The sequence below is a fragment of the Choloepus didactylus genome, chromosome 2 (assembly GCF_015220235.1).
Source record: "Choloepus didactylus isolate mChoDid1 chromosome 2, mChoDid1.pri, whole genome shotgun sequence".
NCBI classification, from domain to species: Eukaryota; Metazoa; Chordata; class Mammalia; order Pilosa; family Megalonychidae; genus Choloepus; species Choloepus didactylus.
Genome location: NC_051308.1, coordinates 84,282,360 through 84,309,367, shown reverse-complemented (window position 1 = coordinate 84,309,367; position 27,008 = coordinate 84,282,360). Strand labels below are relative to the sequence as shown.

At 37.2% G+C, this 27,008-nt stretch overlaps 1 protein-coding gene across 4 annotated transcripts in view; it reads left to right on the top strand.

Annotated features, from left to right (window-relative positions):
* Window positions 1-27,008, top strand: part of SOAT1 (sterol O-acyltransferase 1) — a 70,002-nt gene that overhangs the window by 9,063 nt on the left and 33,931 nt on the right. For all 4 annotated transcript variants that reach the window (XM_037825256.1, XM_037825254.1, XM_037825255.1 and 1 more), the window contains 2 exons: window positions 4,915-5,037; window positions 18,454-18,512. In XM_037825256.1, the coding sequence (XP_037681184.1) occupies window positions 4,923-5,037; window positions 18,454-18,512 (174 nt within the window). In that variant the 5' untranslated portion in view covers window positions 4,915-4,922. The remainder of the gene's footprint in view (window positions 1-4,914; window positions 5,038-18,453; window positions 18,513-27,008) is intronic.

The following is a 27,008-nucleotide window of genomic DNA, read 5'->3' as shown; positions in this document are numbered from 1 at the left end:
GCCATAGTCACACCTGACCATTCCCATACCATTAAGATCACCCTCATTATCATATCTGTTCATATTAGATTATTGTTCTCCCTTCAGTAGCTTCTGACTATCTCTAGGTCCCCTATATTCTATAGTATAAGACATTTATTTTACATTTTTCACAGAGTTCACATTAGTGGTAACATACGCTATGTCTCCTTTTGTGTCTGGCTTATTTCACTCGGCATTATGTCTTCAAGGTTCATGCATGTTGTCCTATGCTTCATGACCTCATTCCTTCTTACTGTTGCATAGTATTCCATCATGTGTACTTACCACATTTTGTTTATTAACTCATGTGTAGAAGAACATTTGGATTGTTCCCATCTCTTGGCGGTTGAGAACAGTGCCGCTATAAACATTGGTGTGCAAATACCCATTCGTGTTGCTGCTTTCACATCTTCCGGGTATATACCGAGAAGTGAAATTGCTGGATTGAAGGATAACTCACTATCTAGTTTTCTGAGGAACCACCAAACTGTTTTCCAGAGTGGCTGTACCATTATACAGTCCCACCAGTAATTTATAAAAGTTCCAGTTTCTCAATATTCTCTCCAGTATTTGTCATTTCCTGTTTGTTTAATAGCAGCATTCTTATTGGTGTGAGATGATATCTCATTGTGGTCTTGATTTGCATATCTCTAATAGCTAGTGAATATGAACATTTTTTCATGTGTTTTTTAGCAATTTGTATTTTCTCTTCAGGGAAATGTCTTTTTATCTTTTGCCCATTTTGTAATTGGGCAGTTTGTATTATTGTCGTTGAGTTGTAGGATTTCTTTATAAATGCAAGATATCAGTCTCCTCTCAGATATATGGTTTCCAAATATTTTCCCCTATTGGCTTGGCTGCCACTTTACCTTTCTGACAAATTCCTTTGAGGTACAGAAGCTTTTAATTTTGAGGAGTTTCCATTTATCTATTTTTTATTTTGTGGCTTGTGCTTTGGGTGGCAGGTCTAAGAAATGACCCCCTAATTCTAGGTCTTGAAGATGTTTCCCTACATTATCTTCTAGGAGTTTTATGTTACTGTCTCTTATGTTGAGGTCTTTGATTGATCCATTTTGAGTTAATTTTTGTATAGGATATGAAGAAGGGGGTCCTTTTTCATTTTTTTGTTTATGGATATCCAGTTTTCCTAGCCCATTTGTTGAAGAGACTCTTATGTCCCAGTTCAGTGGATTTGGGTGCCTTATCAAAAATCAGTTGACCATAGATCTGGGGGTATATTTCTAAATTCTCAAGTCCATTGATCAGTATGTCTAACTTTATGTCAATACCATGCTGTTTTGACTACTGTGAATTTATAGTAAGCTTCAAAGTCAGGAAGTATAAGTCCTCTCACTTTGTTTTTATTTTTTAGAGTGTTTTTAGTAATTGGAGGCATCTTTCCCTTCCAGATAAATTTGATAAGTAGCTTTCGAAGTCTGCAAAGTAGGTTGTTGGAATTTTGATTGGAATTGCATTGAATCTGTAGATCAGTTTGGGTAGATTTGACATCTTAATGACATTTGGCCTTCCTGTCCATGAACAGGAAATATCTTTACATCTCATTAGGTCCCCTTTTATTTTTTTTTAGTGAAGTTATATAATTTTCTGTGCACAGGACTTTTACATCCTTGGTTAAGTTTATTCCTAGGTACTTAATTTTTTAAGTTGCTATTGAGAATGGAATCTTTTTCTAGAGTGTCTCTTCAGTTAGGTCATTTCTACTGTGTAGGAACATTACTGACTTACGTGCTTTAATCTTATATCCTGCTATTTGGCTAAATTTTTTTATTAGCTTAAGTAGCTGTGTCATCGATTTCTTAGGGTTTTCCAAATATAAGATCATATATCATCTGCAAATAATGACAGTTTTACTTCTTCCTTTCCAATTTGGATGCCTTTTATTTCTTTGTCTTGCCGGATTGCTCTGGCTACAACTTCTGGCACAATGTTGAATAATAGTGGTGACAGCAGACCTCTTTGTCTTGTTCCTGATCATAGAGGGAAGGCTTTCCATCTCTTGCCATTGAGTGCTATGCTGGCTGTTGGTTTTTCATATAAGCCCTTTATCATGTTGAGGAAGTTTCTTTCAGTTCCTACCTTTTGAAGTGTTTTTATCAAAAAAGGATGCTGAATTTTGTTGAATGCTTTTTCAGCATCTGTTGAGATGATCATTTGAATTTTCCCTTTTGATTTGTTAATGTGTTGTATTACATTGATTGATTTCCTTATATTGAACCACCCTTGCATGCCTAGAATGAACCCCAGTTGGTCATGGTGTGTGATTTTTTTTCAAACATGTTTTTGGATTCGATTTGCAAATATGTTTGTTTAGTATTTTTGCATCTATGTTCATTAGGGAGATTGGCTGTAGTTTTCCTTTCTTGTAGCTTCTTTGCCTGGTTTTGGTATTAGAGTGATGTTGGCTTCATATAGTTAGGTAGTATTCCATTTTCTTCAATGTTTTGAAATATTTAAGTAGTATTGGTGTCAGTTCTTTTTGTAGACTTTGGTAGAATTCCCCTGTGAAGCCGTCTGGCCCTGGGCTTTTATTTGTAGGAATCTTTCTGATGACTGATTGGATCTCCTTGCTTGTGATTGATTTGTTGAGGTCTTTGTTTTCTTCTCTGGTCAATTTAGGTTGTTCATGTGTTTCCAGGAAATTATACATTTCCTCTGAATTATCTAGTTTGTTGGCATACAATTCATAGTATCCTTTTATGATTTTTAAAATTTCTTGGGGATCTACAGTAATGTCCCCCCTCTCATCTATTATTTTGCTTATTTGGGTTTTCTTCTTTTGGACTTTGTCAGTCTAGTTAAGGGCTTGCCAGTGTTGTTGATCTTCTCAAAGAACCAGTGTTTTTTTAATTTATTCTATTTGTTTTGTTCTCCATATCATTTATTTCTGCTTTAATCCTTGTTATTTCTTTTGTTCTACTTTATTTAGGATTAGTTCGCTGATCATTTTCTAGCTTCTTTAGTTGTTCTATTAGTTCTTTGATTTTAGTTTTTCTTCCTTTTCAATGTATGCATTTAGAGCTATAAATTTCCCCCTCAACACGGCCTTTGCTGCTTCCCAAAAGTTTTGATATGTTGTGTTCTCATTTTTGTTCATCTGAATATATTTAGCAGTTTCTTTTGCAATTTCTTCTTTGACCTACTGATTGTTTAGGAGTGTGTTGTTTAACCTCCGGACATTTTTATTGATTTCTAGTTGCATTCCATTGTGGTCAGAGAATGTGCTTTGAATAATTTCAATATTTTAGAATTTATTGAGTCTTGTTTTATGCCCAAGAATATGATCTATCCTGGAGAAAGTTCCATGAGCACAAGAGAAGAATGTATATCCTGGTAATTTGGGATATGATGCTCTATGTATGTCTGTTAATTCTAATTCGTTTATCACATCATTTAGGTTTGCAGTTTCCCTATTGGTCCTCAGGCTGGTGCACAATGTGTGGACAGACACTGTTGTCCTTGGCCTAATTTTAATTCCACATTATCCCCTAAAACATTCCTTCCTTTTTGAAAGGTCTTTCCTTTTACAGCTTTCTAGTTTGTTCCCTGATTTCTTCTCTACTTCCTGATTTTTACTTTGAAGCCATTCCTGATAGGTTAGTTTTCAGTTCTTTAGTCTTTTCTGTTAGAGAATTAGGTGATTTTGTGGCTTTCTCTATCACTTCACACACATGACTGTTAAATTTTTTTCAGTAGCCCCAGTCTCTCTCCTGGGTCCTTCTTAATCAGATTTTATTAGTCTCCTATGCTACTTGATTTATCGTTTACTGCCCAGAACTCTGTTTCTTTGTTTGTACTATTTCAGAAAAAATTGGAAAGGACTTAATGTATATTTGTCAGATTTTTGCTGTGCCAAGCAGTGATTTTTTTTTTTTTTTAAAAACAACCAAACCCACTATAGACTGCATTTCATCATTTGTACAGAAAAGACAGTTTAACATAAATTTTTTTCCATTGATTTATTGGCTACAGGTAATTCTTTACATTGGGTCAGTTTTGGAGTTACATTTTATTACATAATTCTCAATTTTTATCATGTAGTTTGGTCTTCATTATTTTCAGGTTGGTATTTGCAAATTCACCTACTTACTGATATTTATTTGTAATCTAATGACTTGTGATGCTTTCACCATCATTCCTGGACATGCACAAAGCAGTGAAAAACTTGAGATGCCCCATGCAGCTTAGTTCATACAAGGCATTGGTGTACCTTCTTGTTTCAGCTCTCTTAGTGTTCTTTTTGTGGTGTATTTGGTGGCATACTTTTCACGTTTTTGTGCTTTTTGTTGGAGATTTTGCTGTTCAGAATGTCCCCCAAGTGTAGTGCTGTAATGCTGAGCCCATGAAGACTGTGATGAGCCTTTTAGAGAAAATACATGTGTTAGATAAGCTTTGTTCAGGCTTGAGTTATGGTGCTGTTGACTGTGAGATGTGTCAATGAATCAGCATCTTATTTAATGGGCTCCAATTACCAGCTCCACTTCCCCCCACCCCTGTGCTATTTATGGTTAAACTTACTTAAATTTATGTTCAGAGGTTTTGTTTCAATGGTGCTGTAAAACTAACCCTATATAGTCCCCTATGGGCAGTGGTTTGCAATGACTTTATAGAATTGACTGTATTTATGTCTTGTTTGTTCAACTAAGTTGTTCTTTAAAAATGGGTGTTATGTTTAAATAAAGACTTTTGAAGTGAGCCAATTACTTTATAGGGGCTAATTTGAATTTGTTTAGTAGCTTGACTCAGAAAATGTTTAAACATATTAAAAGGAAGAGAATATATATGTCATCAATTTTCAAATTTCCTATATATGGTGATATTGTAAAATTTGCCTCAACCCAATGTTTAGTTCAAAACTTTTCACATCTTTTCTAGAGAACACAATGGTGGGTGAAGACACTTCTCTAAGAAACCGGCTGTCAAAGTCCAGTGAAAATTTTGAAGAAGATGAAGACCGGAAAAACACTACAAAGGAATCCCTAAAGACTCATAATAGTGGTGAGGCTTTTAATTTTTTTAAGGGAATTAATGGAATAGAGAACAAATTCAGTATTCTAGCATAGGATTGCCGTCTTTAGCTTTCTTTATTATGAGTACTACCATTAGGCAGTGTAGAGGTACAGAAGAGAAAAATGAATTGATAGAGATAATGGAAAAAAATATTTTGGTTTAACTGCCAGTCACAGCTGTGTTTAGATACTATTGGTGATACTGGTGTGTAGATTGTTACTGATCTCCTAGAGGTGAGTTTTATTATAAAAGTACACTTTGTAACATACACTTCAGTTTAGGATCTTTGTTACATAGTGTTTTATATATATAATTTAAGAAATTAGAAGAGAAATCATTGTTAATTCGCTGAACATTTTTTGGGTACCTACTATGCTTTAGATACTATGTTCATTCATTATTAATTCAACCAGCTAATCTATCAGTATTTACTGAGGTGCCCTGCTAAGTGCTAGGGCTACGGCAGTGCTCAAGATACACAGGTGTTAGCCCTCCTGGAACTCCCAGTTAAGTGAAGGAGAAACCCCTCTGCCAAATTACACACATAATTAGATTATTATAAGTAAATGCTACTAATTGTTCTCATAGTAGATACAATGAGTATAATGAGAGAAATTTGCAGGGAATCTAACTTAAAGTGGGATGTAAAAGGCATTTTACCTATTCAGTACTGGGCTATAAATCTCGGGAGATTAGGGAGTTTTATTAGTTCTTGTATCCAAATTTGCTGAACACATGAATACAAAGAAGAGGTCAACACAGTGTTTGTTGTTAAGGTCAAGGTTTAGTGGTTAAATTCATAGACCTGCAAACCCAACTCTGACTGATGTCATGTATTGCACCAGGGTATTTATTTTTGCAATGACATTTGTGTAGGTTTGATTTCAATAGGATTTGAAATTTGAGGCTTGTTTGATTAACCAGTTGGGATAGAACTCTCTGAGACAGGTTGTCTTAGGCACTCTGAGATTTCTTTCATAAAGAAACATTCTTTTATTTAAAATAATTGTAAATATTAGCAACTGGATCCCACCAGGAATGTAAGTTTGTATAATGAAGTTTATTGCTTGTTAGGCTCCTAATTACCTATTTGTAGAATATTTATATTGGATGTGGGCAAATTTTAGTGTAACATAAATTGTGAAATTTGTAAAAGGAATGAGCCATTGGGAAGAAACATTCCCCTTCCATGATTTGGAGACTTAATGATAATGCATGTTGTCTCTCTTGTCCTCATTCCCACATCTTACGAGGTAAAAGCTACGTATTTTTCCCCCCAGTTATTGGAAACATAAAAATTACTTTCATTGAAACTTCCTGTCACTAAATATTATTCTCTTTATGTTCCAATTTTTAAAAAGGTTTTAAATTACTCTAATCTCCGTGTATATATAAGTACTCTTTGGTATTGTTTGAGTTCATTGAGTTTTTTTTTTTTTTTACAAGGATGTTTTTTATTAGAGAAGTTGTAGGTTTAAGAGAAACCGCACATGAAATACGTACCACCCTTGTATTAATACCTTTCATTATTAGTGGGGTATATTTGTTACAATTCGTGAAAGAACATTTTTATAATTGTACTATTAACTATAGTCCATTGTTTACATTCAGGTTCACTGTTTTTGTTGTACAATTTTATGGGTTTTGTTTTATCTTTTTTGATTTTTATTCTAATAACAGAGAATTTAGGGGATAAACCTAAAATATCCCCTTTTAACCACATTCAGATATCTAATTCAGTGCTGTTAATTACATTCACAGTGCTGTATTGTTAAGTTTTAATCATTTCAGATTTTAGTGCAGATGTTAAATTGAACTGTTTAGTTTAAATCAAGAAGTATGACATCCTCCTTATTTTAATGTAAGAAATGTTGATCTGAAAATACAATGTATTTCTCCACTTAACATTTACTTACCTTGGGGAGTAAGCAGATTGGCTAAATGTGGCTTTTAAGTAGCAAGGGTTTAAAGGACACCAAGTCATGCTGGTCAGTATGGTTTACCACCCAGGACCAGCAGCCTCTGCACCACCTGGGAGCTTATTACAAATGTCCCACCTCAGGTCTATTGAAATAAGATTTTGTTTTAATAAGACTTCCAGATGGTAGAGGTGCAGGTTAAAGTTTGAGACACTAGTTTTAGGGGCAGTTCCCAATTGGGGGTATGCATGAGAATCGCTTGTGGAATGGAAACAAATCATCAGCGAACAACAAGCAGCTTCTTGGGCCACATTTATATCTACTGCATAAGAATCTCTAGTGGGGGAAGAATGATGTTATCATGACCTGATTTTTAAAGTAATATAAGCTCATCTAAAAAAATTTGCAATTGAGATATTTTAGAAATACAATTAAAGTACACAAACATTAAATGTGTAAGTTCAGTGAATTGATTCCAAATATACATAAAAGGATAAATGATAAAAAATAAAGCAAAAATGACCCAAAATCCTGTCATTGAAAAATGAGTATACATTCTTCTAGATATATTTCATTCTTATACAAATGGAACATTTTACATAGATGGGATAGTTTACATGCTGTTTAGAAACTTGGATCTCCACAATAAAGTGTAGACATCTTTTCATTGTCAAATAATAAATGAATGTCTGCAAAGTATTATATTCCATATACATGTCATATACGTTTTACTTTTTCTTTACTATAAGCATACTGTAGCCAAACATTTTTGCTTTTGTAGAGTGAAAGGATGTTATTTTTAAATACTAATTTTGATATAGGGTATCATGGTATAACTTTTACCTTCATTCTTATAAACTAATCCTGTTGAGATGTTACTTATATTTGCTTAAAATTTTTAAAGCATTTTTCCTCACTACCTCTTTTCATGACAGTTTGTCATTTCTGCTTTTACTTTCTGATTTGTTTCTCTGATAATCTGCTATAGAATGGTTCTCTTCTAGAAGAAGTAAATAGAAACTAAATGATGGCCCTGCTTTAATTAACAACCATAGTCTTGGTTTTGCTGTTAATCGTTTCTGTCTTTATTCTGAATGGGTAGTGTGATTGAATAGAGGTTGGCATAGGTGCTTTTTGTTCTTTTCTCTTCTTCCTTTTCTTTTCTCCTTCTCCTTTTCCCTTTTCTCTTTCTTTCTACCTCTCTGTCCTCTTCTCCTCTTCTTCTTCCTTTTATCATTCCCTTCCTCCTAGATTTTAAATTGAGATATAAATTTATAAATATAAAACTCAGCATTTTAAAGTGTCCAATTCAGTGGTCGCCAGTATGATCACAAGGTTGTGCAACTGTTGGGATTGAATCATGTCCCCTACAAAGGGCATGTTCAAGTTTCAACCCCTGGTCCTGTGGGTATGAACCTGTTTGTAAATAGGAACTTTCAGGATGTTATTAGTTAAGATGTGCCCAAAACTGAATGAGGGTGGGTCTTATTTTAATATGACTGAAGTCCTTACAAGCAAAGGAAATTTGACACAGAAGTAGAAACCATGGGAGAAGCAGAGAACTAGAAGCCAGAAAGTCAGTGGAATTTGGAAGAGAAAGGAGAAGATGCCACCATGTGATTGCCATATGATGGAAAAGCCAAGGGCCCAAGGTTTGTGGGCCACCAGTCACAGAACACCACAGTCTTTCGGGAGAAAGCATTGCCTTGTTGACTCCTTGATGTTGGACCTTCTCCTAGCCTCAAAACCTTAAGCCATAAATTCCTGTTGTTTTAAGCCGTCCATTTCTATGGTATTTGTTTAGCAGCTGGGAAACTAAAAGAGTAACCATCACCACTGTATAGTAACAGAACATTTCTTCATCACTCCAAAAAGAAACTCTCTACCCGTTTAGAAGTCACTTTCCATTTTCCCCCCACCCTAACCCCAGGCAACCAGTCATCTATTTTCAGTCTATGGAGTTGCTTTTGTTCTGGACATTTCATATAGGTGGAATTATATAATATGTGGCCTTTGTGTCTAGCTTATTTCACAAAACATGATGTCTTCAAGGTTCATTCATGTTGTCGTATGTTTCAGGACTTCATTCCTTTTTACGGTTGAATGCTATTCTGTTGTTATGTCTATGCCACATTTTGTTTATCCATTGGTTAGTTATGGACACTTGGATTGCTTCCATCTTTTGCCAATTGTGAATAATGCTGGCGTTGAACATCAGTATGAAATGTCGTTCGAATCCCCTGCTTTAAATCGTTTTGGGGTCTCACCTAGAAGTGAGACTGCTGAATCATATGGTAGTTCTATATACAGCTTCTGAGGAGCTGCCAAACTGTCTTCCACAGCAGCTGTACCCTTTTACATTCCCACCAGCAAAAAATAAGTGTTCTTATTTCCCTGCATCCTCTCCAGCATTATTTCTGTCTTTTAATAGCTTCCCATTCTAATGGGGGTGAAATGGTAATTCATTGTGGTTTTGATTTGTATTTGCCTGATAGCTAACAATGTTATGCATCTTTTCATGTGCTTTTTGGACATTTGTATATCTTCTTGGAGGAATGTTTATTCAAGTCTTTTGCCCATTTTTGATTGGGTGGTTTGTCTTTTTGTTGTTTAATTGAAGGATTTCTTTATATATCTGGATATTAAGTCTTTATCTGATATGTGGTTTCCAGATACTTTCATTGTGTAGATTGTCATTACTTTCACAATAAAGTCCTGTGAGGAACAGAAGTTTTTAATTTTGATGAGGTTCCATTTATCTATTTTTTCTTTCATTGTTGTGCTTTAGGTATAAAGTCGAAGAAACCATTCCCTAACACAAGATCCTAAAGATGCTTCCCTATATTTTTTTCTAGGAGTTTGATAGTTTCTAGCTCTTACCATTAAGTTCTTGATCCATTTTTGGGTTGATTTTTATATGTGAGGTAGGGGATCCCCTTTTTTCTTCTTCTTTCTTCTTCTTCTTTTTTTTTGGAAATGGAGATCCAGTTTTCCCAGCAACCATTTGTTGAAGAGGTATTCTTCCTCATTGAGTGGTCTTGCCACCTATCAAAAATCACTTGTCCATAAATGTGAGAATTTATTTCTGAGCTCTCAGTTCCATTCCGTTTGTCTCTCTGTCCTTGTGCCAGTACCATGCTGTTGTTGATTACTGTGGCTTTGTAATAAGTTTTAAGATTGGGAAGTGTGAGTCCTCCAACTTATATTCTTTTTCAAGATGAATTGAACTGTTACGGCTCTTTCCCTTCCATATGAATCTGATGATTGTCTTTTCCATATCTGCAAGAAAGTTGTTGGAATTTTGATTGGGGTTGCATTGAATCTATAAATTGCGTTGGGTAGTATTGACATCTCAATGATATTTAGTCTTTGTCCATGAACATGGAATACCCTTCCATTTATTTAGTTCTTCTTTAATTTCTTTTAGCAATATTTTGTAGTTTTCTGTATAAAAGTCCATTACATCCTTGGTTAGATTCATTCCTACATAGTTGATTCTTTTAGTTGCTGTTGTGAAGGGAATTTATTTCCTTGATTTCTTCTTCCAGTTGTTCATTGCTTGTGAAAAGAAACACTACTGATTTTTGGGTATTGATACTGTACCCTGCCACCTTGCCAAATTCATTTATTAGTTCTAAGAGATTTGTTGTAGATTTTAAGATTTTCTGTATATAGAACCATATCATCTACAAACAAGATGTGCTACTTTGGATATATTATGTCCTGCCAAAAGCCATGTTCTTTAATATAGTCTTGTAGGGGCAGATGTATTAATGTTGAATAGGTTGGAATCTTTGGATTAGTTGTTTCCATGGAGACGTGACCCACCAAAATATGGGTAATACATTTGATTAAATTATGTCCATGGAGATATGGACTCCTGTCCATTCAGGGTGGGTCTTAATTTAATCACTGGAGTCCTATAAGAGCTCAGACAGAAGGTGCTCACTGCTGCAGCTAAGAGAGATATTTTCCCCCCCCTTTTTTTTTTTTAATAATTCGGTTTTATTGAGGCACATTCACACAACACACAATCATCCATGGCACACAATCAACCGTCCACAGCACCATCACATAGTTCATCACCCCAGTCCATCCCTGAACACTCTCCTTACACCAGAAAGAATAACAATAAAGATTAAAAATAAAAAAGAACACCCAAACCACCCCCCCCCCAACCCACCCTATTCTTCATTCAGTTTCCGTCCCCATTCCTCCACTCATCCATCCATACACTGGACAAAGGGAGTGTGATCCCCAAGGCCCTCACAACCACACCATCACCCCCCGTAAGCTACACTGTCACACAATCGTCTTCAAGAGTCAAGGCTACTGGGTTGGATTTTGATAGTTTTGGGTATTTACTTCTAGCTATTCCAATACATTAAAACCTAAAAAGGGTCATCTGTATAATATACAAGAATGTCCACTAGAGTGACCTCTTGACTCCACCTGAAATCTCCCAGCCAGTGAAACTTCACTTCGTTTCATTTTGCATTCCTCTTTTGGTCCAGATGTTCTCAATCCCACGATGCCAGGTCCAGAGTCATCTCCGGGAGTCATATCCCGTGTTTCCAGGGAGATCCACACCCCTGGGAGTCAGGCCCCACGTAAGGGGAGGGCAGCAAGTTCACCTGAGTTGGCCTAGCTAGAGAGAGAGGGCCACATCTGAGCAACAAAGAGGCACTTAGGGGGAGACTCCTAGGCATAATTACAAGCAGGCTTAGCCTCTCCCTTGCAGCAATGAGCCTCCCAAGGGCAGGTCCCAAGACAGAGGGCTTGGCATACCAAACATCAGTCCTGAGTGTTTGTGAGAACATCAGCGACAATCTGGGTCCAACTTAATCCAAAGTCCAACACATCTGCGTCCTCCCCAAGCTTCTCAGGGGGTCCCTGCATACACACCTTTATTCCCTGCCCAAATTACCCTGGGATGCATTGCTATTTCACACTAACCTATACAAACCCACCAAATCCCACCTCTCATTCAAAATTCCATGCAATCATGTGCCCAAACAAACTGATTGTAAAGTTATATTGTTTAGAAATATAAATCCTGCACCAAATAACATCTCTCCCTTGGTCCCAAACAGAAGCTGAAGCCCTAAAACACAGTCAGTTTACCCCTTTGGCCCAATTTGCCTAGTCCCAACCAGATCTGCTTCATTCATATCACTAATTGAAGTCTGGGCTCTTTTTCAGCTTTTTTTTTTTTTTTTTTTTTTTTTTGACGGTTGCTATATGCACTAATACTGACATTCATATCTGCCAAGTTCTAGCTCTGAGTTTCAGGTGTCACGCAGATACCCAAAGTTCCAGAGATACCAGGTTATACACAAAGGGATCAGCATCTCCAAATTTGGAGATAGCCATTACAATTCAGGAAGAGATACGACTGCTGTATGAGCTTACCATTTGGGGAACATTACAATAAGCATTCCCCTGATAAGCTGTGCTCTAAGACTCTGTTATGAGTTTACACATTACAGTTAGTCCATATTGGTGAGGCATTATAGTGTTTGCCTTTGTTTCTGGCATAGTTCACTCAAAATGCTGTCAACAGGATCCATTCACTTCGTTATGTGACTCACAGCTTCACTCCCTCTCGCGGTTGCTCAATATTCCATTGTATGTGCACATAACAGTTCACCATTCTGTTCCTCAGTTGATGTACCCTTAGGTGACCTCCACCCATTGCAAATCGTGAATAATGCCTCCATAAACACCAGTGTGCAAATGTTCGTTCATGTCCCTGCTCTCATATCTTCCAAATATATACCCCATAATGAGGTTACAGGACCTTATGGCACCCACATGCTTAGCTTCTTGTGGAACCACCACACTGTCCTCCAGAAAGGCTACACCATTCTGCCTCCTCACCAACAGTAAATAGGTACATCCCTCTCTCCATGTTTCCTCCAGCACTTTTATCCCTATTTATATTTTCCCTACAATTTTATATAGCTATATTCACATACCATACAACTATCCACAGTATACAATCAGTTGTTCATGGTATCATCATATAGTTGTGCATCTGTCACCACAGTCAGCACTTGAACATATTTATTACTACAACAGAAAGACTTTTTTTAAATGGATAATAAAAAAGATAATAGAAAGAAAAATAAAATATCATAGAATGCAATATAATAGTAGGGTCAGACAACAGCACCACTAGCAAGAATCACATATCCCTCCCTTATATCCCCCTCTCATACACATTTAACTTTGGTATATTGCCTTTGTTACATTTAATGGAAGCATATTACAGTGTTACTGTTGAACATAGACTCCAGTTTGCTTTGATTATAGTTTTTCCCAGTACCATCCATTTTTCAACACTCTGCATGGTTGACATTTGTTTGTTCTCCCACATGTAAGAACATTTTTATATTTGTACATTTAGTCACAATCATTGACCACTCCACCAAGTAACAGTATCTTAAATTTTTACAAAGATAAAGTCAACAAACCAGAAGTTGCAGTCTTCTAGTTCACAAATTTCAGCAGTTATTCTGTTCTTCCTTTCATTTACTCACCTGTGCAGAAGGTCTGTATACATGATGCCTGGCATTTCTTGTTTCCTGTAATACTGTAGTTAACTTGATATTTCAATTGAAAATGTAAAATAAGGACAATTATTATCAGATTATAAAAATTCCTTTTGTGGAAGACAAAAAGTATGCTTTGAAAAAGAGTTATATAAAAATAAAGGGGCACAATTTAAAGAGCACTAAGTGAATTCCAATTCTAACCTTAACAAGAAGTTCCAATAAATAAAACTATTTTAATAAGCAAATGAACAGTGTAAACATTAATAAACATCAAATTTACTTCTGCATTAATGCATAAGTGTTTAGTTACATTAAAAATATTGTTGCTTAAGGGTGTGGGGCAAGATGGCTGCATAGAGGTGTGAAATTTAGTTAGTCCTCTAGAGCAAATAGTAAATAGCCAGGAACAACTAGTAAATAGTGTGGAACAACTGTTGGGGGACATTTGTGACTGTTCATACATCGTACACCAGCCTGGAAGGGGTGAAATGGCTGAGACTGCACCATAAAAATTGTAAGGCTCCCCAAACTGCATCTGGCGCCCCTCTCCCCCGGCACATGAGGCTTAGCTGCAAAACTTTGCTATGGGAGAAGGATATAGTCCCTGCTGGGAGCAAGGGAATGTAGCTCAACCAAGCTTCACCTGTGGTTTTAGTTAACAAATGTGCACTGCTGAGCACAAGCTACAAGCACAGAGAAATCCCTAACAAGCAGGAAAATACCCTGAGGTCTCTCCCGATGGAGAGGAGGTGGGGCTGACAGAAAAAAAAAATACAAAGGCTTTTGAAGACAGCTAAGCTTAGAATAATAGAAAATGGCTATGTTCCAAGAAAATGAGTTCAGAGGACCGGGTACTATCTCTGGCGAAACTGGGGAGCCAGGATCTGACTCTGAGAAGGGGCTTTCTCTCTTTGTCTTTTTTTTTTTTTTTTTCTCTCAGTCTAAGCAGCTCATTAGAGAAAGCCTCAGGCATTTTCAGTTCTCAGCACTGACTCAGGCAAAGGTGGAGTTAACAGAGTTAGAGCGATAAAGGAGGAATTCAAGTGGAAAAGATAACCCCTTAGAGGGTGTATCTTCCCTAAGAAAAGGGGAGGTGGGGCCCAGCTCAAGTGGCTGTCCTCCCTTCAGAACTCAGACCCCAGGACCTGGGGGGAAAACAAACAAACCAGAAACAACTTAAGCTTGGTTTCTGACACCCTTGCCCCCTGGCCAGGACAGGATCTGCTGAGAATTGAAGGGACCACACATCTTTACACCAGTGGGGAGCTGTGGGCTGGCAAGTGCCACCTGCTGGGCAGGATAGGAAAAGCACAGAGTCTAGAGGCCTCACAGAAAAGTCTGTCAATCTTCTAGGACTCACCCTTAGGGAAACCTGATACTTAATACAGCCTCCTGAGACCTGAGCCCGTCTGGTTAGGAAAAATCTGATTGCAGGAATCAAGGAAACCAGATGCCTAGGCAACAGAAAACTACAAATCACGCTAGGAAAAATGAAGATGGCCCAAAGGAACAACCTTACATTGCAGCTGACGTACAGGAATTGAAACAACTAATTAAAGATCTGCAAATAAGTTTGCTAAACCAATTAAAAAAACAATTCAATGAGTTGAGGGAAAATCCAGCAAAAGAGATGAAGGATATAAAGAAGACATTGGGTGAACACAAGGAAGAACTCAAAAGTTTAAAAAAACAATTGGCAGAACCTATGGAAATGAAAAGCAGAACACAAGAGATGAAAAACAGTGGAGATATACAACAGCAAATCTCAAGAGGCAGAAGAAAAGATTCATAAACTGGAGAACAGGACACCTGAAATCCTACACATAAAAGAACATATAGGGAAATGAATGGAAAAATACAAGCAGCATCTCAGGGAATTGAATGATATGAAGCGTATAAATGTATGTGTCATAGGTGTCCCGGAAGGAGAAGAGAAGGGAAAAGGGGCAAAAGCAACGGTAGAGGAAATAATCACTGAAAATTTCCCATCTCTTGTGAAAGACACAAAATCACAGATCTAAAAGTGCAGCATACCCCAAATAGAATAGATCCAAATAGACCTATGCCCAGACACTTAATAATCAGATTAACAAACGTCAAAGACAGAATCCTGAAAGCAGCAAGAGACAAGCAATCCATCACACACAAAGGAAGCTTGATAAGAGTTTGTGCGGATTTCTCAAAAGAAGCCATGGAGGCAAGAAGGCAGTGGTGTGATTTATTTAAGATACTGAAAGAGAAAAACCACCAACCAAGAATCCTATATCCAGTAAAACTGTGCTTCAAATATGAGGGAGAGTTTAAAATAATTCTCTGACATACAGACAGTGAGTGAACAAGATACCTGCTCTACAGGAAATACTAAAGGGAGTGGTACAGACAGATAGGAAAAGAGAGGAAAGAGGTTTGGAGCAGAGTTTTGGGTGATGGTTGTACAATAATATAAGTACACTGAACAAAGATGACTGTTGAGTATGGTTGAAAGAGGAAGGTTAGGGGCATTTGGGACAACAGAAGGAAAAAGGGAAGATGAAGACTGGGACTATATACCTTAGTGAAAACTAGAGCGGTCAACAATTGTGATAAAATGTACAAATATGTTTTCAGATGAGGAAGAACAAATGAACGTCACCCTTTCAAGGTGTAAAAATAGGGTGGTATTGGGGAAAAATACAATCAATGCAAACTAGAATCTATAGTTAACAGTAACATTTTATTTTGCTTCCTTTAATGTAACAAAGGCAGTATACCAAACTGAATGCCTATAAGGGGGATGTAAGGGAGGGGTATGGGATTCTTGGCATTGGTGGTGGTGTCTGACTTTTTTTATTGTACTTTATTTTAATTTTGTCTTTTCTTGTGTTGCTTTTTAGCTGTCATTTTTTCCCCTTTTCTTTTTCTTATGTCTTTCTACTTTTTTTTACTCTTCCTCTTTCTTTGTGGAGGAAATGGAAGTGTCCTTTTATAGATAGTGTTGGTGAATGCATAACTACGTGATTATGCAGGGAACCATTGATTGTTTAGTTAGGATGGAATGTATGGTGCATGAATAAAACTGCCTAAAAAAACAAAAAAACAAACAAACAAAAAAACAGGTTGATGGACGAACCTTGAGGACATTATGTTCAGTGAAATAAGTCAGACACAAAAGGACAAATATTGTATGATCTCACTGATATGAACTAATTATAATATGTAAACTCATAAACATGAAAGATAGTTTTCTAGGATATAGAATGTGGCTAAATAATGGGGATTGGTTGCTTAATAAGTGCAGAATGTTTAACGAGGTTGAACTTAAACGTTTGGAAATGGACAGAGGTGATGGTAGCATGTTATTGTGAGAATAACTAACAGTGCTGAATGGTGTGTGAATGTAGTAGAAAGCAGAAGTTTCGAGTCATGCATGTTACCAGAAGGAAAGTTGGAGGTTAAAACATGGGAATGTATAACACAGTGAATCTTGTGGACAATGTCTGTGATTAACTATACAAATATTAGAAATTTCTTTCATGAACTAGAACAAATGTATGACACTGTTCCTAGAAGTTAATGATAGAGGGTTATATGGGGAAAAATGTACCTATTGCAAACTAGGTACTGCAGTTAGTAAGATTTTAACTTCTTTCATCAACAGTAACAAATGTAACATACCAATACTGTGAGTCAACAATGGAGGGGGCCGGTTAAGGGTATGGGAGGATTTGAGTTTCCTTTTTTATTTGTTTTCTGGAGTGATGAAAGTGTTCTAAAATTGATCATGGGTATGTATGGGGATGGTTTGTATGGTGTGTGAATATATCTCAATAAAACTGCATTAAAAAAAATCATTGGTTAAGCTGTGAATGTTTACCAAAGAAAAACTTTAAAAATTTTAACAAATATGTCAGAAGCTAAAACTCTAGCAAGGTTATTATGCAAGATATTATAGATGAAGGTGTTGGGGACTGAATCATACCTTGCACAGAAGGTATTTTCATATCCCAGATCCTGGATCTTTGGGTGTGAAACCCTTTATAAATTAGACCTTTGACAATGTTCTTAGTTAAGAAGTGCCCAGACTGAATGGCCTTAATCCAATATGGCTAAAGTCTTTATAAGCAAAGGAAATTGGACACAGAAAGAGAAGCCATGAGAAACAGCCAGAAGCTGGAAGTCAGTGGAATGTAAGAGAAAGGAGTAGACACTGCCATGTGTATTGCCATGTGAGGTGAAAGCCAAGAAACAGCAAAGATGCAGGCCAGCCAGGGGATACTAACCCTGTGGGGGGGAGGGGGTGCAAGCCTTTTAGCCTTTGAGATGGCGAGCCAATAAATTCCCATTGTGAAACCAAGCCATTGTATAGTATTTGTTTTATCAGCTGAGAAACAGAGGTTTGTAGGCTTTGGCAGAGATCCTTAAGTTTTGTGTGGATTCCTGTTCCTTTTTTTTTTTTTTCATTTCTTTCTCCTTTTTTCTTTTTCTTGTTCTTTTTCTCTTGTCTTGTCCTGTCTTGCCTTTTCTCTTCTTTCATTTTGCCTCTGTATTTGTATCAGCTTGGCAATAAGTTTTAAAAATTTTTCTTTTTTTTTAAGTTTTTAATATTTTACCATCAGTTTAGTAGCTTCAATTGGAAGATCCATTCAGGGACTCTCATTTCCTATATTGTCAAAAATAGAAGGATCTATACCACTGCATCATTAATATAGTGTAATTAATATGTATACATACATTTTCTTTATTTTCTACCCAATATTTTTATGTATAAATTTCCTTCTATTTATATTACCTGTGCTTCATTTTAATAGCTGCATAATGTTTTGTGGTGGTACCAAAGTTTACATAGTTGTCTCTGTATTTGCTTGTTTGGCTTTTCATGTTCTTGATTTAAAGTGTTGCTTGGTACCTGTATCCATCAATTTTTAAGTCATAGTTTTTTCCTCCCATAGGTCAACTTGACATAAATCCATTAATATCAAAGAAGATACAACTGACAGCAGAGGCAGAGGTAAGTAACTCCTTTTCTTAGGAATAAAAATATAGAGTTTTAGGTTAAGAGTTTTGCTTAGTAAAAATATTAGTGAGAAATTGTTCAAGAACTATTAAAATTTCTATCAGTTGATATTATCATGCTGTGGTATAAGGAAAACAAGATCTGTCACTGTTTTAGTTTCCTTGGTTGCTCAAGCAAATACCATGCAATGGGTTAGCTTAAACAATGGGAATTTGTTAACTTACAGTTTTGAGACTAGGAGATGTCCAAATCAAATCCTCATCAAGGTGATGCTTTCTTCCTGATGAGTGTGTTCTGGGTCTGGCTGCTGATGATCCTTGGTCCCGGATCCCTCTGTCACATGGCAGTGTGCACGTTGGTCTCTCTTGGATTCTGTTGATGTTCAGATTCAGGCTACTTCCTCTATGGCTTTCTATCTGTCTGAGTTTCATTCCGCTTATAAAGGACTCCAGTAATGGAATTAAGTCCTATCCTGAGCCACACCTCACCTTAACTGAAGTAACATCATCAAAAGGTCCTTCTTACAATGGGTTCACACCCACAGGAATGGATTAAATTTAAGCACATGTTTTTCTGGGGTATATAACTCCAAACCACCACAACTACCTTGTTTTCATATATAAGAACCCAGATTTGTCTTTTCTCTTCTATCCCATCTACCATTGTCTTCTTCTGGGTCTTATTGAACTTTGTTAAAAGCTGATAGTTGTTTCTTGTTCTCAAGAAATGTACATAGAAGTGTTAAGTGTTAGAAGAGCAATGTACTTTCAGATGTTTAGAAGATAGGTAGGTAGATAGACAAATGTGGCAAAATGCTAATAATTGGTAAATCTGGGTATCTGAGTGGGAGGTATGTTGGGGTTATATGTATTGTTTCTGTATTATTTTTGAAACTTTCCTTTAAGTTTGAAATTATTTCGATATTAAAAAAAGTTAAAAAAAATAAGCTGATAGCTGAATGTCTGCATGAGTGCTTTATGAAATCTATTATGGCACATAGTAGTAATAGGCTTCCAATATGCGTTAAATCTGAATACAGAAGCAAATTCCCTTACAGGGAAATAGAATAAATATCAACTCAAAAGCCGTAATAGTATGAAGTCATTTCAAGTTGGGGCAAACAGTTCCATATGTCAGAATTCAGTAGGCTTTCCCTCAGGAAATACTGGAGGACAGAGAACACTGTTTCGTCCTTTCTTATATTCTAATACTCTGTGTGCCTGAAATGACTTCAAATTCAAAGCAGTCTTCCTGCCATTTTCCCTATGAGACATTCACTTCCAGAATTTGTATCAAACAACTTGAATATCTAAACATGGTGTATTAATATAGATAAAATAACCCTGTTTTATTTACTGACTTACTGACATGCATAATACATTTATGTAGAATAATTTTAATTTAGAAGTATTTATCTTTTCTAATCATATTTTGTGAAAGAACATATGCCAGATTATTTACATGCACTTTGATATCAGTATGTTTGTTATTATCAGAGCTAGTTTTTCAGTCATATTCCAAGGCCTGGAGCCTATCATTTTCACTTTCATCTAATTTGTTGAAGATAGAGTACCTTTTTTTTTAAATAATTCAATTTTATTGAGATATATTCACATACCATACAGTCATAACAAAGTGTACAATCAGTTGTTCACAGTACCACCATCTAGTTGTGCATCCATCACCAAAATTAATTTTTGAACATTTTCATTACAACACACAAAAAAGTAATAAGAGTAAAAATTAAAAAGAAAAAGAACAATTAAAGTAAAAAAAAGGAAACTGGGTGGTTTTTTTTTTTTTTTTTTTTTTTTTTTGCCCCCATTTTTTCTACTCATCCATCCATACACTGGACAAAGGGGAGTGTGATCCACATGGCTTTCCCAATCACATTGTCACCCTTCATAAGCTACGTTTTTATACAATTGTCTTCAAGATTCAAGGGTTCTGGGTTGTAGTTTGATACTTTTAGGTATTTGCTGCTAGCTATTCCAATTCATTAGAACCTAAAAAGGGTTATCTATATTGTGCATAACAGCGCCCACCAGAGTGACCTCTTGGCTCCTTTTGGAATCTCTCAGCCACTGAAACTTATTTCATTTCATTTCACAACCCCCTTTTGGTCAAGAAGATGTCCTCCATCCCATGATGCTGGGTCTAGATTCCTCCCCAGGTGTCATATTCCATGTTGCCAAGGGGATTTACACCCCTGGTTGTCAGATCCCATGTAGGGGGGAGGGCAGTGATTTCACCTGCCAAGTTGGCTTAGCTAGAGAGAGAGGGCCAAATCTGAGCAACAAAGAGGCATTCAGGAGGAGAAACTTAGGCACAATTATAAGCAGGCCTAGCCTCTCCTTTGCAGCAACAGTCTTCCCAAGAGCAAGTCCTGTGACTGAGGGCTCAGCCCATCAAACCATCAGTCCCCAATGTCTGTGAGCACATCAGCAACCATCGAGGTGGGGAAGTCCAACCCCCCTGCATTCTCCCCCAGCAATGTTCACCTTAGTGGTAGCATATTATATTTCTCTTTTTGTGCCTGGCTTATTTCTCTCAGCATTATGTCTTCAATGTTCATCCAAGTTGTCATGTTTCATGATATTGTTCCTTTTTATTGCTGAATAGTATTCCATTGTGTGTATATACATTTTATTTATCCATTCATCTGTTGAAGGACATTTGGGTTGTTTCCATCTCTTGGCAATTGTGAATAATGCTGCTGTGAACACTGGTGTGCAGGTATCTGTTCGCATCACTGCTTTCAGATCTTCTGAGTATATACAGAGATGAGCAATTGCTGGATCGAAGGGTAACTCTATATCTAGTTTTCTAAGGAACTGCCAGATTGTCTTCCAGAGTGGCTGAACATTATACAGTCCCATCAAGAATGAATAAGAGTTCCAGTTTCTCCACATCCTCTCCAGCATTTGTAGTTTCCTGTTTTTTTTTTTTTTTATCTTCATTTTATTGAGATATATTCACATACCACGCAGTCATACAAAACAAATCGTACTTTCGATTGTTTACAGTACCATTACATAGTGGTACATTCATCACCCAACTCAATCCCTGACACCTTCATTAGCACACGCACAAAAATAACAAGAATAATAATTAGAGTGAAAAAGAGCAATTGAAGTAAAAAGAACACTGGGTACCTTTGTCTGTTTGTTTCCTTCCCCTATTTTTCTACTCATCCATCCATAAACTAGACAAAGTGGAGTGTGGTCCTTATGGCTTTCCCAATCCCATTGTCACCCCTCATAAGCTACATTTTTTTATACAACTGTCTTCGAGATTCATGGGTTCTGGGTTGTAGTTTGATAGTTTCAGGTATCCACCACCAGCTACCCCAATTCTTTAGAACCTAAAAAGGGTTGTCTAAAGTGTGCATAAGAGTGCCCACCAGAGTGACCTCTCGCTCCTTTTGGAATCTCTCTGCCACTGAAGCTTATTTCATTTCCTTTCACATCCCCCTTTTGGTCAAGAAGATGTTCTCCGTCCCACGATGCCAGGTCTACATCCTTCCCCGGGAGTTGTATTCCACGTTGCCAGGGAGATTCACTCCCCTGGGTGTCTGATCCCACGTAGGGGGGAGGGCAGTGATTTCACCTTTCAAGTTGGCTTAGCTAGAGAGACAGGGCCACATCTGAGCAACAAAGAGGCATTCGGGAGGAGGCTCTTAGGCACAACCATAGGGAGGCCTAGCCTCTCCTTTGCAGCAACCGTCTTCCCAAGGGTAAAACCTGTGGTAGAGGGCTCAACCCATCAAACCACCAGTCCCCTATGTCTGTGGTCATGTTAGCAACCATGGAGGTGGGGTAGGCGAATACCCCTGCATTCTCCGCAGGCTCCTCAAGGGGGCACTACATCTTTTTTTTTTCCTTGTTTTTCTTTTTCTTTTTTTTTTTTTTTTAAACTTTCCCTTCTTTTTTAAATCAACTGTATGAAAAAAAAAGTTAAAAAGAAAACAAACATACAGTAAAAGAACATTTCAAAGAGACTATAACAAGGGAGTAAGAAAAAGACAACTAACCTAAGATAACTGCTTAACTTCCAACATGTTCCTGCTTTACCCCAAGAAAGTTACCTAATATAGCAACATTTCTGTGAACTTGCTCCTACTATATCCATCAGAAATTAACAGACCATAGTCATTCCTGGGCATCCCCAGAACGTTAAAAAGCTTATCTGTTCTTCTTGGATTATTGTTCCCCCTTCCTTAATTGCTCTCTATTGCTAGTTCCCCTACATTCTACATTATAAACCATTTGTTTTACATTTTTCAAAGTTCACATTAGTGGTAGCATAAATATTTCTCTTTTGTGCCTGGCTTATTTCGCTCAGCATTATGTCTTCAAGGTTCATCCATGTTGTCATATGTTTCACGAGATTGTTCCTTCTTACTGCCGCGTAGTATTCCATCGTGTGTATACCACATTTTATTTATCCACTCATCTGTTGAAGGACATTTGGGTTGTTTCCATCTCTTGGCAATTGTGAATAATGCTGCTATGAACATTGGCGTGCAGATATCTGTTCGTGTCACTGCTTTCCGATCTTCCGGGTATATACCGAGAAGTGCAATCGCTGGATTGAATGGTAACTCTATCTAGTTTTCTAAGGAACTGCAGACTGACTTCCAGAGTGGCTGAACCATTATACAGTCCCACCAACAATGAATAAGAGTTCCAATTTCTCCACATCCCCTCCAGCATTTGTAGTTTCCTGTTTGTTTAATGGCAGCCATTCTAACCGGTGTTAGATGGTATCTCATTGTGGTCTTAATTTGCATCTCTCTAATAGCTAGTGAAGCTGAACATTTTTTCATGAGAGCAGTTTTTTAAAAATACAGGTTTATTGAGATATATTCACATACCCTACAATCATCCAGTGTACAGTTATTCACAGTACCATCATATTGTTGTGCATTCATCGCCAGAATCAATTTTTGAAAATTTTCCTTACTCCAAAAAAAAAAAGTAAAAAAGAACACCTAAAACATTTCATCCCACCCTATTTTTCATTTAGTTTTAGTCTCCATTTTTCTACTCATCTGTCTAAACACTGAATAAAGGGAGTGTGCGTCACAAGGTTTTTACAGTCACACTGTCACACCACGTAAACTACATAGTTATGCAGTCGTCTTCAAGAATCAAGGCTACTGGGTTGCAGTTTGACACTTTCAGGTATTTCCTTCTACCTATTCCAGTACACTAAAAACTAAAAACAGGTATCTATATAGCGCATAAGACTACCTACCAGAGTGACCTCTCGACTCTGAAATCTTTCAGCCACTGAAACTTTATTTGGTTTCATTTCGCTTCCCCCTTTTGGTCAAGAAGATTTTCTCAATCCCATGATGCTGGGTCCAGGCTCATCCCTGGGACTCACGTCCCACAATTCCAGGGAGATTTATACCCCTAGGAGTCATGTCCCACATAGTGAGGAGGGCAGAGTTCACCTGCTGCAGGGGCTTAGAGAGAGGGGTGAGGCCACATCTGAGCAACAAAGAAGTTCCCCGGGGGAGACTCTTAGGCACAATTATAATTAGGCTAAGCCTCTCCCCCACAGCAAGAAGCCCCAGAAGGGCACGTCCGAAGATCGAGGGCTCATTCTACGAAATTGTTAGTCCTCAGTGTTTGTGAGAATATCAGTAATAATCCAGGTGGGGAAGTCGAACATTTCCGCATTCTTCCCCAGTTCCTCTGGGGGGCCCTGTGAATATATTTTTATTCTCTGCCCAAATTACTTTGGGATGTAGAAGATAAAGGACTTTTTGAGTCAAGGAATGATGCTGTCATTAGAAATTTCATTATGAGTACCTACGCATTTGCTTAGCATTAAGAGATTTTTTTTTCATTCTTCTTTAGGTATATTTGTGATTTGTGCTCTGTAACCACTTTTTGTACTTCCTTTTTAAAAGTGATAGTTTGACAGGCTGCTGTGACAAATACCGCACAACGCAGTGGCTTAAACAACAGGAATGTATTGTCTCATGGTTTTGCAGACTAGAAGGCTTGCTTCCTCCTGGGGTTGTAGCATTCGGACTGGCCAGTAATCCTTGTGGTTCCTTGGCTTTCCTATCACATGGCAATGCCCTCTTCTTCCTCTTCTGGCTTACTGCTGATGTACTGCTTCTGGCTCCTTCCTGTGGCTTTCTCTTTATAAGGCCTCCAGTAATTGGACTAAGACCCATCCTCATTCAGTTGGGCCACACCTTAACTAAATAAAAAAACATCTTCAAGAGATCATATTTAGAATGGGTTCATACTCTCAGGAATGCAGACCAAAATTTAGAATGTACCTTTTCTGGGGTTCATAACCCAGTATACCACCAGTTGTATTCAGAAGGCATATTTACTGTTCTTGTAACTTCGGTTCCACACTCCTAGTTCAAGGTGTGTTAAATTTTATTTTATTTTATTTTTTAATGATTGTATTAAGTCACCTGTGTAAGCCTCCAAAACTAGAATGATTGAAGTCTTTTTGGCGTGAACCTGTTTTCCAGTTAGCACTTTGTTGATCTCTTATGAGAGACCATTTAAAGACTTGATTACTAAGCAATGTCCACTTATCTGAGGGATAATTTATAATTTGGCTAAGAAAAGAAAAATTTATTTAATGTATAGGCATTTATGCAACTTTTTTTTTTTTTTCATTTTTATTGAGATTGTTCAGATACCATACAGTTATCCAAAGATCCAAAGGATACGATCACTTGCCCCTGGGTACCCTCATACAGCTGTGCATCCATCACACTTAATTTTTGTTCAATTTTTAGAAACTTTTCATTACTCCAGACAAGAAATAAAATGAAAGATGAAAAAAGAAAAGGAAACTCCAATCCTTCCCTATCCCTAACCAACCCCCCTCAATTGTTGACTCGTAGTATTGGTATAGTACATTTGTTACTGTTTATGAAAAAATGTTGAAATACTTCTAACTGTAGTATATAGTTTGTAATAGGTATATAGTTCTTCCCTATATGCCCCGCTAATTATTAACTTCTAATTGTATTGTCATACATTTGTTCTGGTTCATGGAAGCGATTTCTAGTATTTGTACAGTTGATCGTGGACATTGCCCACCATAGGATTCAGTTTTATACATTCCCATCTTTTGACCTCCAACTTTCCTTCTGGTGACATGTATGACTCTGAGCTTCCCCTTTCCACCTCATTCACACACCATTCGGCGCTGTTAGTTATTCTCACATCTTGCTACCAACACCCCTGTTCATTTCCAAACATTTACGTTCATCCTAATTGAACATTCTGCTCATACTAAGCAACTACTCCCCATTCTTAAGCCTCGTCCTATATCTTGGTACCTTATATTTCATGTCTATGAGTTTACATATTATAATTAGTTCCTATCAGTGAGACCCTGCAATAATTGTCCTTATGTGTCTGGCTTATTTCACTCAGTATATTGCCCTCGAGGTTTTGTCATGAACCCATTTTTTTTTAATATGGTTTTGTTCACTCACCATACATTCCATCCCAAGTAAATAATAGATGGTTCTCTGCATGGTCATACATTTATGTGTTCACCACCTTCACCACTATCTATCTAAGGGCATCTGCATTTCTTCCACAAGGCAGGAGGGAGAGTCAAAGAAGGTAGGGAGGCAAAAGAAAGAGGGAAAAAAAAATGACAGCTAGGAAGCAGCAAAAGGAAAAATAACCTTAAATCAAAGTAGAATAAAGAATCAGACAATACCACCAATGTCAAGTGTCTAACATGCCTCCCCTATCCCCCCCTCTTATCTGCATTCACCTTGGTATATCACCTTTGTTACATTAAAGGAAGCATAATACAATGATTCTATTAGTTACAGTCTCTAGTTTATGCTGATTGCATCCCTCCCCCAATGCCTCCCCATTTTTAACACCTTCCAAGGTTGACATTTGCTTGTTCTCCCTCGTAAAAGAACATATTTGTACATTTTATCACAATTGTTGAATACTCTAGATTTCACCAAGTTACACAGTCCCAGTCTTTATCTTTCCTCCTTTCTTGTGGTGTCTCACGTGCTCCCCACTTTCCTCTCTCAACCGTATTCATAGTTACCTTTGTTCAGTGTACTTACATTGTTGTGCTACCATCTCCCAAAATTGTGTTCCAAACCACGCACTCCTGTCTTCTATCACCCTGTAGTGCTCCCTTTAGTATTTCCTGTAGGGCAGGTGTCTTGTTCACAAAGTCTCTCATTGTCTGTTTGTCAGAAATATTTTGAGCTCTCCCTCATATTGAAGGACAGCTTTGCTGGATATAGGATTCTTGGTTGGCAGTTTTTCTTCTTTTCAATCTCTTAAATATAGCACAACACTTCCTTCTTGCCTCCATGGTTTCTGCTGAGAGGTCTGCACATAGTCTTATTAAGCTTCCTTTGTATGTAATGGATCACTTTTCTCTTGCTGCTTTCAGGATTCTCTCTTTGTCTTTGACATTTGATAATCTGATTATTAAGTGTCTTGGCATAGGCCT